The sequence below is a fragment of the Lepus europaeus genome, chromosome 12 (genome assembly GCF_033115175.1).
Source record: "Lepus europaeus isolate LE1 chromosome 12, mLepTim1.pri, whole genome shotgun sequence".
Lineage (NCBI taxonomy): Eukaryota > Metazoa > Chordata > Mammalia > Lagomorpha > Leporidae > Lepus > Lepus europaeus.
Genome location: NC_084838.1, coordinates 22,431,245 through 22,444,691, shown reverse-complemented (window position 1 = coordinate 22,444,691; position 13,447 = coordinate 22,431,245). Strand labels below are relative to the sequence as shown.

Sequence of the window (13,447 nt, the reverse complement as noted above, 5' to 3'; positions counted from 1 at the left end):
TGATTTCTGACTTTATGATGGTGCAAAAGTGACATATATTCAGTAGAAACTTTATTTTGAAGTTTGATCTTTTTCCAGGCTACCGATATGTACACTATTTTCTTATGAATTTGGGCAGCAGTAAGCCACAGCTCCCAGTCAGCCACATGATCTCCAGATCAAACAGTCCATGGTTTACAGTGTACTGTGCTTCTGAGCAATGTTTTGTAGGTTAGATATATTAATGCATATTTCACTTAGAATATTTTCAACATACAATGGGTTCCTCAGGACATTTTCATAAACTGAGAAGCGTATGTGTGTGTGTGTGTGTGTGTGAAAGAGAGAGAGAGAGAATGAGTGAGAGAGAGAGAAACAGAGTATTATTTAGCCATACAAAAGAAAATCCTGTCATTTGTGACAACGTGGATGAACCTGATGGATATACTGCTAAGTGAGATAAGCCAGGCACAGAAATTCAAAAATTCTGTCTGGTTTCATTTATATGGAGAATCTAAAAACATCAAATTCATAGTAGTTGAGAGTAGAGAGGTTGCTGGAAAGTAGATTTTGATTAAATGGTACAAACTGAAAGCTATAAAGTGAGTAAGTTTTGGAGCCCTACTTATAGCACAATGACTACAGTTGATACTGTATTGTACAGCTAAAATTTGCTGAAAGAACATAATAAGTATTCTCACCACATACACACAAGAGCTGATGAATATGTTCATTAGCTTTCTTGTGGTAATCATTTCTCACAACATACACATGTATCAAAACATCATGTTGTATTCCTTAAATATATAAGTTTTTGTCTAAAACTTTCTTTAGAAATCAAGCAGGGGCCGGCACAGCAGCTCACTAGGCTAATCCTCCACCTGCGGCGCTGGCACCCCAGGTTCTAGTTCTGGTTGGGGTGCCGGTCTGTCCCGGTTGCTCCTCTTCCAGTCCAGCTCTCTGCTGCAGCCTGGGAGGTCAGTGTAGGATGGCCCAAGTGCTTGGGCCCTGCACCCACATGGGAGACCAGGAGGAAGCACCTGGTTCCTGGCTTCAGACTGGCCATTTGGGGGGTGAACCAGTGGAAGGAAGACCTTTCTCTCTGTCTGTCTCTCTCTCTCTCACTGTCTAATTCTGCCTGTCAAAAAAAAGAAAAAAAGAAATCAAGCAGGGATGGGGTCAGCACTGTGGCGTAGTGGGTAAAGACGCTGCCTGCAGTGCCAACATCCCACATGGGCGTCGGTTCTAGTCCCAGCTGCTCTACTTCCAATCCAGTGCTCTGCTATGGCCAGGGAAAGCAGTACAAGATGGCCCAAGTCCTTGGGCCCCTGCACCCACGTGGGAGACCAGGAAGAAGCTCCTGGCTCCTGGCTTTGGATCGATGCAGCTCCAGCCGTTGTGGCCAACTAAGTAGTGAACCAGTGGATAGAAGACCATTCTCTCTGCCTTTCCTTTCTCTGTGTAACTCTGACTTTCAAATAAATAAATAATCTTTTAAAAAACATCAAGCAGGGGGCTGGAATTATGGCACAGTGGGTTAAGCCAATGCCTGCAATGCTGGCATCCAATATGGGCACCAGTTGAGTCCTGGGTGCCCCACTACCATTCCAGCTCCCTGCTAATTTGCCTAGGAAAAGATGGCCCAAGTACTTGGGTCTCTGCATCCATGTGGGAGACCCAGATGAAACTCCTGACTCCTGGCTTTGGTCTGGCCCAGCACCAAACATTGTGGCCATTTGGGGAGTGAACCAATGGATGGAAGATCTCTCTGTCTCTGTCTCTCTCTCTGTAACTCTGCCTTTCAAGTATATAAAATTAATCTTAAAAAAAAAAAAAAAAAAAACCTCAAGGAGCCCGTGCTGTAGCGTAGCAGGTAAAGCCACCGCCTGCTGTGCCAGCATCCCATATGGGCACCGGTTTGAGTTCTGGCTGCTGCTCCACTTCCAATCCAGCTCTCTGTTGTGGCCTGGGAACACACCAGTCCTTGGGCTCCTGCCCCATGTGGGAGATCCAGAAGAGGCTCCTGGCTCCTGGCTTCAGATCAGCCAAGCTCCAGCCACTGCAGCCATTTGGGGAGTGAACCAGCGGATGGAAGACCTTTCTCTCTCTCTCTGCCTCTACCTCTCTGTAACTCTGCCTTTCAAATAAATAAATAAAATCTTTTTTAAAATATTTAAAAACAAGCAAATAAACAAAAAAAAAAAACCACGCGGTCCAAAAGTAGATGGAAAAAAGGGAACTGAGAAATAAAAACAAATGGGGGAAAACTTGCAACAATAATAAGAGAAAAATAACATAATTTAGAATAGGCAAAGGATCTGAATAGGCATTTCTCTAAAGCAAATATAAAATGATCAGTAAGTATGTGAAAAGTTGCTCTACATCATTAATCATTTGGGAAATGCAAATCAAAACCACAATGAGATATCACATCACATCCACTAAGATAGCTATCAAAAGGAGAGTCTGTGGATAATTGGAATCCTCACACTTTGCTGATGGAAATGAAAAATAGTTCTTCCACTTTGGAAAACAGCCTGATAATCCTCAAAAGGTTAAAGAGGGCTACTCTCTGATTTAACAATTCTACTCATAGTTACATATCCAAGAAAAATGAAAACACACATGTACACAAAAATTTGCATGAAATGAGTATAGGAGGATTATTTAAAATAGCTAAAGAGTGGGTGGAAATAACCTAAATGTCTATCAATAGATGTATGGATAAACAAAATGGGATATAGCCACAGAATAGAATATTGTTTGGGCCAGCGCCACAGCTCACTAGGCTAATCCTCCACCTGCGGCGCTGGCACCCCGGGGTTCTAGTCCTGGTCGGGGTGCCGGATTCTGTCCCGGTTGCTCCTCTTCCAGTCCAGCTCTCTGCTGTGGCCCAGGAAGGCAGTGGAGGATGGCCCAAGTGCTTGGGCTTCTGCACCCGTGTGGGAGACCAGGAGGAAGCACCTGGCTCCTGGCTTTGGATCGGCACAGTGCGCCAGCTGTAGCAGCCATTTTGGGGGTGAACCAACGGAAGGAAGACCTTTCTCTCTCTCTCTCTCACTGTCTAACTCTGCCTGTCAAAAAATAAAAATAAAATAATAAAAAAGAATATTGTTTGGCTATAAAAGCATGATACATGCCATGGCAATAAGTATAAAAACATATGCCAAGTAAAAGAAGCCAGTCATGGGAAAACACATATTATATGATTCCATTTTAATTAAATGTTCAGAATAGGCAAAGGTACAGTTTTGTTTACCATTTGACCATGAGAAATAGGGAGGGATCTTGAGATATGCTTGTAGCAAGTAACTTTATGACCTCACTGAGCAATTATTGATATTATCACAAACTAAAGGTACTGGGATATTACTTACCCCCAGTCCTTTCAATATCCTGTATCATAACTTTCCTTGTTAGAAGGCCTCTATGGAAATGACTCTTGTTTTATGTACTACAGCATCTGAGCCAACTGAATTCTGGGAGGGCAACAACATAATTAGTGAAGTCTCCTACCCTTCACATTAGCATTTATAGAGTTGAAATTTGTATCCTCACCCACTCAGCAGTTTTGAGCTCCAATATATTTTTAAGTTGTGGTGCTGATTTGATCAGCTTGCTCAAGTTGGCTTTTCATTCCCTTGCTTTAAGTTGTAGGCTGATCAGTAATTCATTTGATGTAGTCTTACTCTGTAAGAATTCCCCCAAGTCTGTGGTTTTTCAGTGGCAAACAGCCCTGTCTTGTGGTTATCATAGACCTTCCTTCCATTCCTCCCTGTTATTATATATTCGATCATTTTGAATGATATCTATGAGAGGGCAGTTAAATATCTGGGCTCAAATTATCAGTAAACATGTCAATAATGATAACTAAAGTTAACTGGGAACCATCTAAATTCTAGGTTATAACTCTCAATCATCTGATTCCATGAATCCTTACTCTGAGCTCCTTACTAATGAGCCTCTCCAAAGCTAACCAAAGCCAATGTAGAAATTGATAGTGCCCTCACTGTACATAAGAAAACAGCTCTTTAAAAAATTAGTGAAGTTGTAGGTGTTTCAGATGTATTTGTGCAATTGCCTTGAAATAGTTATACTGATTTCAGAGAAGTCTGAAGCCTGGAAGTAGTAGAAAGAGAATGACAAAGAGAACAGTTCTGAAATTTTAACATGTAATACACAGAAAAGACTTGTGCAATGTTTGTGGAACAAACATTAAGTGGTTTTTATAAGAAATATATTTTAAAGTAATTCTTACCTCTTTTGAAAAGCTTTTCATTTTCATCTACGTAATTTATTACTTCTGGCGTTAAGTTTAATAACTCCTTCAGGTCTGAGAGTGATGGAGCACTAGTTTCTTGTTTAAGAATTGTAGATAGTAAGGATTCAAACTCAAAATAAAAAAATAATGGCTGAAATAACATACAGTTAAAATAAGGTTTTAGTGAATTTTTCCAAATAAACATTTTTAGTCATAAATGGATACAGTTGCTTAAATGGTGTGTCAAATTAAACTAATCTCATACTCAAAATTTTTAATGCTAAACATAATTTTTTTTTAAATTTTGACAGGCAGAGTTAGACAGTGAGAGAGAGAGAGAAAGGTCTTCCCTCCATTGGTTCACACCTCAAATGGCTGCCATGGCCAGCGTGCTGTGCCGATCCGAAGCCAGGAGAGAGGTGCTTCCTCCCAGTCTCCCATGCGGGTGCAGGGCCCAAGCACCTGGGCCATCCCCCACTGCCCTCCCGGGCCACAGCAGAGTTGGACTGGAAGAGGAGCAACTGGAACTAGAACCCGGCGCCCATATGGGATGCTGGCACCACAGGTGGAGGATTAACCAAGTGAGCCATGGCGCCGGCCTGCTAAACATAATTTTTAAAAAGGACTTATTTGTTTGTTTGTTTATTTGTTTGAAGGCAGAGTTTTAGAGAGTCAGAGGAAGAGAGAAAGAGAGGCTCTCCACCCACTGGTTCACTCCCCAGATGGCAGCAACAGCTGGAGCTGTGCCAATCCAAAGCCAGGAGCCAGGAGCTTCCTCTGGGTCTTCCCACATGAGTGCAGGGGCTCAAGGACTTCCTAGGCCATAGCAGAGAGCTGGATCAGAAGTGGAGCAGTCAGGACTCGAACTGGCACCCACATGGGATGTTGGCACTGCAGGTGGCGGCTTTACCCACTACACCACAGTGCCAGTCCCTAACATATTTTTTAAAAACAGAAATGTAGCAGTCAAAAATGCATTCTATTATAAAGAATATTCTCTCTGAAAAATGTCTTTTATGGTCACTCATTATATTAGTGATGCACGATATCCCCAGAGGCAGAAATATCCTCTAAATTAAAAACTATCACTGCAGCACATGAGAGATGGTAAATGAGGGAATAAAAAGAGATGATGGAGTGGAGTGGATCTTCTCTGCACTCTATGGAGTTTTTTTCTCTCATTCCTACAGAAGTGGATTTCTCAACAAGTGAGACTGCAGGCATGCCTCCCAGAGGTAATGGGGAACAGAATACAGACTGGAAATAAGGGGCCAATAGGTGAATTAATATTTTCACTCTCATGTTCAGTTTTTAATTTATTTTAATGTTAATGTTTTAAGTCCACTATATGTAATATATGTGCTTTGGACATATTAAGAAAATCCCCAAATAAAACACTTCCGGGGGTCAGTGCTGTGGTGTAGCAAGTAAAGCTGCCACCTGCAGTGCTGGCATCCCATATGTGCGCCAGTTGTAGTCTCAGCTGGTCCACTTCCCATTCAGCTCTCTGCTATGGTCTGGGAAAGCAGTGGAAGATGGCCCAAGTCCTTGGGCCCCTGCATCCTCGTGGGAGACCCTGAAGAAACTCCTGGCTTCGGATCAGCACATCTTTAGCTGTTGTGGCCATCTGGGGAGTGAACCAGTAGATGGAAGACATCTCTCTCTCTCTCTCTCTCTCTCTCTCTCTCTGCCTCTCTGTAATTTTACCTTTCAAATAAATAAATAAATATTTAAAAAATACATTTCCTATTCTCTCATCCCAAAATATTTTAAGTAACTCTGTGAAAGCATCTAATCCACATAGTTCTACATTTTTGAGTTTGTTAAACTGTAAAAGTTACTAGCACTTTCAACTGTGAGAAACTTTTTATAAACAGAGCACAGTAACAACCTTGTATACTGTTGGAATTGCGTGATGAAAAAGGGGGGCTATCTTTGAATACTTTACCTTTTATAGGCAAAGATGCTATCTTCCTTACTAGACATTGGCAGCACCTAATATTCAGTTTTTGGATTCTCTACATTCTCACTCTCTCAATGAGATCACTTCTCTGATAACTCAGTACTATCGACTTGTGCATAACTCACAAATCAATCTTCCTAGCTCTAGTCTCCAATTTTAAATTAGACATAGGTACTTAATTTCCTGGACCCTGGCTAGTGATTAAAATTATTGGGAGAGGTTTTAAAGTCCTCTAAACTTTTCCTGTTTATCACACTAATTAAATCAGATATGTATTTTTAAATTCTTCAGGTAGTTCTTTTGTGCAAGCCTAAGAACCACTATCAGGAAGTAAATTTGATTCCTCAGTTGATACATATTCAATTCATTATCAAATATTTTAGACCTCTCAATTGTAAACAATGTATTTTAATAATATTTATAGACATGCGCTTCATGAGTTTCAAAAAATATTACAGAAAGCAAATATTACAACCTCATTTAAATCTGCATCTCCTAGTTCCACCTTACAAAAGTTCTCTTTATCCATATAAAGATCTTTCAGAAAAATGTCCCAACTTCCTTGAGATGATAAACATTCCCTTAAAAGAAAAACAATATTAATAATTAATGTTTATGAAAAGTAAATTGTGTACCAAATGTTGCCAATCAAAACAGATGATTAAAATTAAAGTTGAGTTCAAGTAATATGAGGAAAATATTATTGATAATATCTAAACTTGTGATCATTCAAAGAATATTTGCTTCCCTTAAAAATATTTACAGCAATGGGAAATTAAGTACCTGAAAATAATATCTTCATTGAAGGTCTGTTTTTTGAAATCTATAAGAGGGTCCTTTAACTTAAATAATTTTAGTCTACTCAAGAGAGTTTGCAAAGTTGGTAGCTGATTTTTATAGTCCATCAAACTATTTACAAAAATAATTTCTTCATTAATATATAAATCTGAAAACAAATAAGAAATATAAAGGAATAAGAAAAAACAACATTATACAACGAAATCCAAATACTTACTGTAATCAGCTATTAGATATAGTTGTGTTTTCCAAACACATTTTTAATTCTTTAGTTCTTCATTGTACTGTCCATATAAAGCATGTTGGATAGTATTGAAACATAGGAAAAACTCAATAAATTCTAATATTATATGTTACATTGAGAAATAAGTATGCCAAAAGAGGCATAATATCTTGGACTAGATCAACAGATTAGCTTAATTAATCTCTGTGCTTTTATACTTCCAAGTAGCCTAAATAAAAGCATTTGATTTTTGCTGACTCTGGTCTTCCTTATCACCTTTTTAAAAAAATATTTATTTTTATTTATTTGAAATATAGAGTTACAGAGAGAGGTAGAGATGGAGATAAAGAGAGAGAGGTCTTCCATCCGATGGTTCACTTCCTAAATGGCCACAATGGCCAGAGCTGAGCTGTTCTGAAGTCAGGAGCCAGGGGCTTCTTCCAGGTCTCCCATGTGGGTGCAGGGGCCCAAGGACCTGGGCCATCATCTACTGCTTTCCCAGGCCCTAGCAGAGAGCTGGATCAGAAGTGGAGCAGCCAGGACTAGAACCGGTGCCCACATGGGATGCTGGCGCTTCAGGCTGGGGCTTTAACCTGCAGTGCCACAGCACCAGCTGCCCCCCTCCCCCATCTCCTTTTTAAAAAGATTTTTGTATTTACTTATTTGAAAGGCAGAGCAACAGAGAGAGGGAGAGAAAAAGAGAGACAGAAACAGACATATTCAATCTGTTGATTAACTGTCCAAAGGCTGCAACAGTAGGAGCTGGGCCTAGGCCTAAATGATATGGGATTGCAGCATCACAAGCAGTGGCTTAACCCACTGCACCACAATGCCAGCCTGGTCTTCTCTCTACATCATTTTATCTTAAGATCTGCAGTTCATCCTCCAGAGACTCTGGCATGTAGGGAATGAAGATGGTTTATACAGCATACCAAGGAGATCAACCTTGATTCTGTCATTCTAAAGTTATTCATACATGGCTGCTATTAGATTGTTCACAATGAAAGTTATATAGAAAAGTATCTACTTGAGAAGTGTGGTATAGCTTACATATTAAGAAACTCTACTGCTAATAGTCAATTGCTGGAATAAATGTATCCACTCTACCCCACCCTGCCATCTTTGGGTGACTTTAGGATCTTGGATGTGAGAGAGCTTTAATAGTTTCTGAGCCTTGGGGAGGAACATAAAAACTTCCCCCACTCTTCAATTAGCTCCTGGGTAGAAAGAAAAGGAATGATGTACGTTCAGATGAAGATCTACTAAGAGAGCCGAGTTCCTAAAAGTAAGGACCACCTTGACCAGAGAAGCAACGTTCTCTTGCTATGGATAGTGACATGAGAGAGCAATACTATATAGTTTTCACATAGTGATGTCTCCCATAGCCAACTATATAATTTGTATGTATGTATGTATCTAACAAACATGTGGTGTAAGACAGGCAGCAGCTAACATTCTTTTGCCTGCTGCTGGCTAACTAGATATGTCAAAAGAGAACCTGTGATACAAACTGGCCTCCTAAGAGATTGTTTATGTGAACCCATTAAGTTCCTGAGGATCTCATGGTCAAAAGCTTCCCAAGATACACCAAAGAAAGCTAGTCAATCAATACTATGTCTAAAGAGAGTATATTTGAGAAAGTTAAAGATGGGCCAATACAGTCTATTTTGTAATATTAATGAAGTTATTATCAGTAAAAACCCAAACAGCATTGGTTTATACCTCCACCTCCACCAACCACTTCCAGACTCTCCAGCCATCTTCCCTCCATGCATTCCCATACATTGTGGGAATACACAGGGCGGGGGGTGGGCACTGTGTTTCAGTTATAGGTCTTTTTTTCCAACTACCCCTTGATGGTACCACTTGAGGGCAGCATCTCACCACAACAAATGTTCTTTATAACTATAGAGAGGTTTTACCAAGCATGAGTTAAATAAAGTAGCAGAGTTCCTACTTTATTACAACTACTATGTGTTCTACATAGATATAAGGCAACTGCTTTCTTCTATTATAGGGGAGTGTTAAATTGTCACCAGGAAACAAAATCCTGACTAGTTAACCATGAAAAAAAGCAGAAAAAAAGGTCTATTGAGAGGAAAGAAGATGCTTATTTTTTGCAGAAGATACTTTGGTCTACCTAGAAAACCTGAGATAATGAAATGAAAATAAACCAAGGAGTTTACTGAGGTGTCTGATAAGAATTATAAAATTAATAGTTTTCTAACACATAAAATCTAGTCCAAAAATAAATTAAAAACATTCATGATAACCACCAATATGTGAAATATAAATGAATAAAAAATGTTCAGAAAGAATATGGAAGAAAATAGAAAACTTTTTTGGAGGGCCGGTGTTGTGGCATAGTGGGTAAAGCAATCACCTGAGACACTGGCATCCCATGTGCGCACATTAGCATGGAATTGGATTGGAAGTGGAACAGCCAGGACTCTACTTGGTACTTATATGGGATGCCAGTGTCAGCTTAACCTGCTGTGCCAGACACTGGCCCAGAACAAAATATTCTTATACAGTGCTAGTGGACATATAGTTAAGAAAAACACTTATATCATGTATCTCACTTCCAGGAATTCACTCTATGGAAACAATCTGAAATAAGAACATATATTATGTACAGATCTGAAATTTAAACCATGAATGCCCTCAAACTGGGAAATGTGTGTTACATACAAAAGATTTAAAACTGCAGTCATTAAAACCCAAGATTTTTTTTTTTAAGATTTATTTATTTATTTGAAAGGCAGAGTTACAGAGAGGCAGAAGTAGAGAAAGAGAGAGTCTTCCATCCACTGGTTCACTCTCCAGATGGCTGCAGTGGCTGGAGCTGCACCGATCTGAAGCCAGGAGCCAGGAGCATATTCCTAGTCTCCCACACGGGTGCAGGGGCCCAAGGACTTGGGCCATCTTCCACTGCTTTCCCAAGCTTCAGCAGAGAGCTGGATTGGAAGTGGAGCAGCTGGGACTCAACCTGGCACCCATATGGAATTCCAACACTACAGGTGGCGGCTTTACCTGCTACACTGGCCCCAAAACACAAGCTTTTGAAGAAAACTTAAGTATATAATGAAATGTTACCAAGATGTTAACCTTTTTCAAAACGATTTATTATTTCTTTGAAAGGCAGAGTTACAGACAGGCAGAGGCAGAGAGAGAAAGAGAGATCCTCAATCAGCTGATTTACTCCCAAATGGCCGTGATGGCTGGAGCTGCACCGATCTGAAGCCAGGAGCCGGGAGCTTCTTCCATGTGTACTCCCACATGGGCCATCTTCCACTGCTTTCTCAGACCATAGCAGAGAGCGGGATCAGAAGTGGAGCAGCCAGGACTTGAACTGGTGCCCATATGGGATGCCGGCACTGCAGGCTGGAGCTTTAACCCACACACCAAGCATGGACCCCAATAATGTTAACATATAAAATAATATAATGCATACATAGTATGATCACAATAATAAACAATTTATCTTTGGATTGTAGGGTGAGTTTTAGCGAAGGGGCATTTTGTGTATTTAAAATTCAGACATATGTTGACACAGAGAAAAATGTTAATAAAATTCAATCTTTATTTATGTTTAAAAGTAGGAACAGGAAGGAAGTTTCCACAGCTCAATAAAGGAAAATCTTTGAACATCTCACCAGTAAAGTTTCAATACTGGAAACATTTCCTTCACTGTTAGGATCAAGACAAGGATAGAAACTATCCTAATTCTACAAAACAATGAATTGAAGTCCTTGTCAGTAGGGTAAGGAAAAAATATAAACATTTTAAAGGAAGAAATATGTGCTTATTATTCATAGACAACATGATTATGTCATGAGAATTAACTACTGGGATTAATATTAGTCTAAGAGGTGGGTGAATATAAGAGCACTATAAAAATGAACTGCCTTTTGTTATACACAAACAATAAACAGAAAACTTGATTTAGAAATAAAATAATGGTAGCTAAAATAAAGTACTTAGGGATAAATCTCATAAAAGATTAGAAATATATTTATGAAGACAAAATTTAATTTCATTAAAGGACATTAAAGAAGACTTCAATAAATGAATAGCAGGAGATTCGAGAAAAGAGAACAAGAGAAAACTAAGGAAAGGAATTCATCAAAGACATAATTCAAGAAATTTTCTTAAAACTGAGTTGCAGGAGGGCTGGCACTGTGACATAGTAGGTTAAGCCTCCATCTGTGGTGCCAGCATCCTGTATAGGCGCCAATTCTTGTCCTGGCTGCTCCTCTTCCAATCAAGCTCTCTGTTAATGGCCTTGGAAAGCAGCAGCAGATGGCCCAAGTGCTTGGGCGCCTGCATACACATGGGAGACCTGGAAGAAGCTCCTGGTTTTGGAATAGCCCTGTTCTGGCCATTGCAGCCATTTGGGTACTGAACGAGTGATGAAAACCTCCCTTTCTGTCTCTCCCTCTCTGTAACTCTGCCTCTCAAATAAACAAATACATTTTTTTTAAAAAAACTGAATTCAGGAATATCCAGATAAGGTACATCATATAGTTAGCCTAGTGTATGAAAACAGATCCACAACAAGGAAAGCCATCATGAAATTTCAGAAGGCTACAATAAAAAGTCATTAAACTATTCAATATAAAAAAGAGATCATGTGAAAACATTTATGAACCCAAGAGGCACTGGGGTTCTCAACAGTAATACTGAAAGCTAGAGTAAAATATAGCAATGTCTTTGAAATTCTAAGAAAATATTATGGGGTAGGTGCTGTGGCATAGCAGGTAAAGCCTCTGCCTGCAGTCTTCGCAACCCCTACTGGTGCCGGTTTGACTCTTGGCTGCTTCACTTCTGATCCAGCTCTCTGCTATGGCTTGGGAAAGCAGTAAAAGATGGCCCAAGTCCTTGGGCCCCTGCACCTGCACAGGCGACCTGGAGGAAGCTCCTGGCTCCTAGCTTCGGATCAGCCCAGCTCTGGCCATTGCAGACATCTGAGGAGTGAACCAGTGGATAGAAGTCTGTCTCTCTCTCTCTCTCTCTCTCTCTATCTCCCTCTCCCTCTCCCTCTCCCTCTCCCTCTCTCTGCCTCTGCCTCTGCCTCTGCCTCTCTTACTCTGCCTTTCAAATAAATAAATAAATCTTTTTGAAAAAGAAAATATTATCTCCAATATAAAATTCTCCAATTACCCACACAATCATTTAAAGGTGTTGATAGAATTAAGATTTCAGGACATGGACGTTTTCAAAAGACATACTCAGCATGCTGAAAGCCACAAGTAGAAGTACTCTAAAGTATGGTGGGAGTGAACTGAGTACATTGATAGCCACAGAATTGAAGAAACACAGCATCCAATATTAAAAAAAAAAGAAACAGAATCCCCAAGAGTGAAGTTGATAATTACTGGTTCTAGAACTAAAATGTCCAAAGATAAAAACTAGTAGTATACCTGATGTTTGAATGTATTAAGAGGAGATTTAAATAACTAGGTGAGAGCTGCAATATCAAGTTCTGTGTATGAAATACATGGAAAAAGAAGAAAAATAGAAAAGAAGCCTTAACTTTATGGAATACAAGAAAGAAATAATTAAAACCACAATACTGTTTTCAGCCAAGAATAGCTGTTTATACAACCATAATTCTATAAATCATAAATACTGATCTGACCAAAGTTGTAATACGACTATATTGGGAGATACACATACATTAGGAATACACATACATTAGGAAATTTAAGTGTATGTGGTAGTGAAGGTGTAGAAGAATGAAGCAGTTACATCTTCATTTTCATGATGAGAAGTCAATAGATAAAGCCTAAAGCTAAAAAAAAAAAAATCAAGCAATAGCAGCACACAGATACATAAATAAGTGGTAAAAGGAATAGAATTCATTCTGAAACTGTTTCAAAAAGTTAAAAGCAGTTGCCTCTAAAGAGTAAAAAAACGGAAGTGGTTGATGAAGTCAGGAGATTGCTGCTTTCTATTATAAAATTTAATGAGCTATCTGACTCTATAAACTATATACATGTATAACTTTATTTAGAAACGTCACAGCTATAGTTAAATTTGCTCATATGTTCCCACAATACCTATGATACTCAAGAAAATGGTTATTTTTGTATTGACAAATAATATATGAACAGTGTAAAAAAATTATTAAATTTCAACAAACCAACTAACAAAGAAAACTAGTCAATATTTTTGTTTTAAATGTTTTGAAATTATCTTATAATTTAGTAATTATATTTCT

The 13,447-nt window shown here is 39.1% G+C and overlaps 1 protein-coding gene across 1 annotated transcript in view; it reads right to left on the bottom strand.

Moving 5' to 3' along the window:
• SHOC1 (shortage in chiasmata 1) overlaps positions 1–8,125 on the bottom strand; it is a 68,308-nt gene extending 60,183 nt beyond the window's left edge. The window contains 5 exon segments of the mRNA XM_062206935.1: positions 4,238–4,391; positions 6,679–6,784; positions 6,987–7,187; positions 7,456–7,483; positions 8,062–8,125. Coding sequence (XP_062062919.1) covers positions 4,238–4,391; positions 6,679–6,784; positions 6,987–7,187; positions 7,456–7,483; positions 8,062–8,125 — 553 coding nt within the window.
• Positions 8,126–13,447: the final 5,322 nt, after the last annotated feature.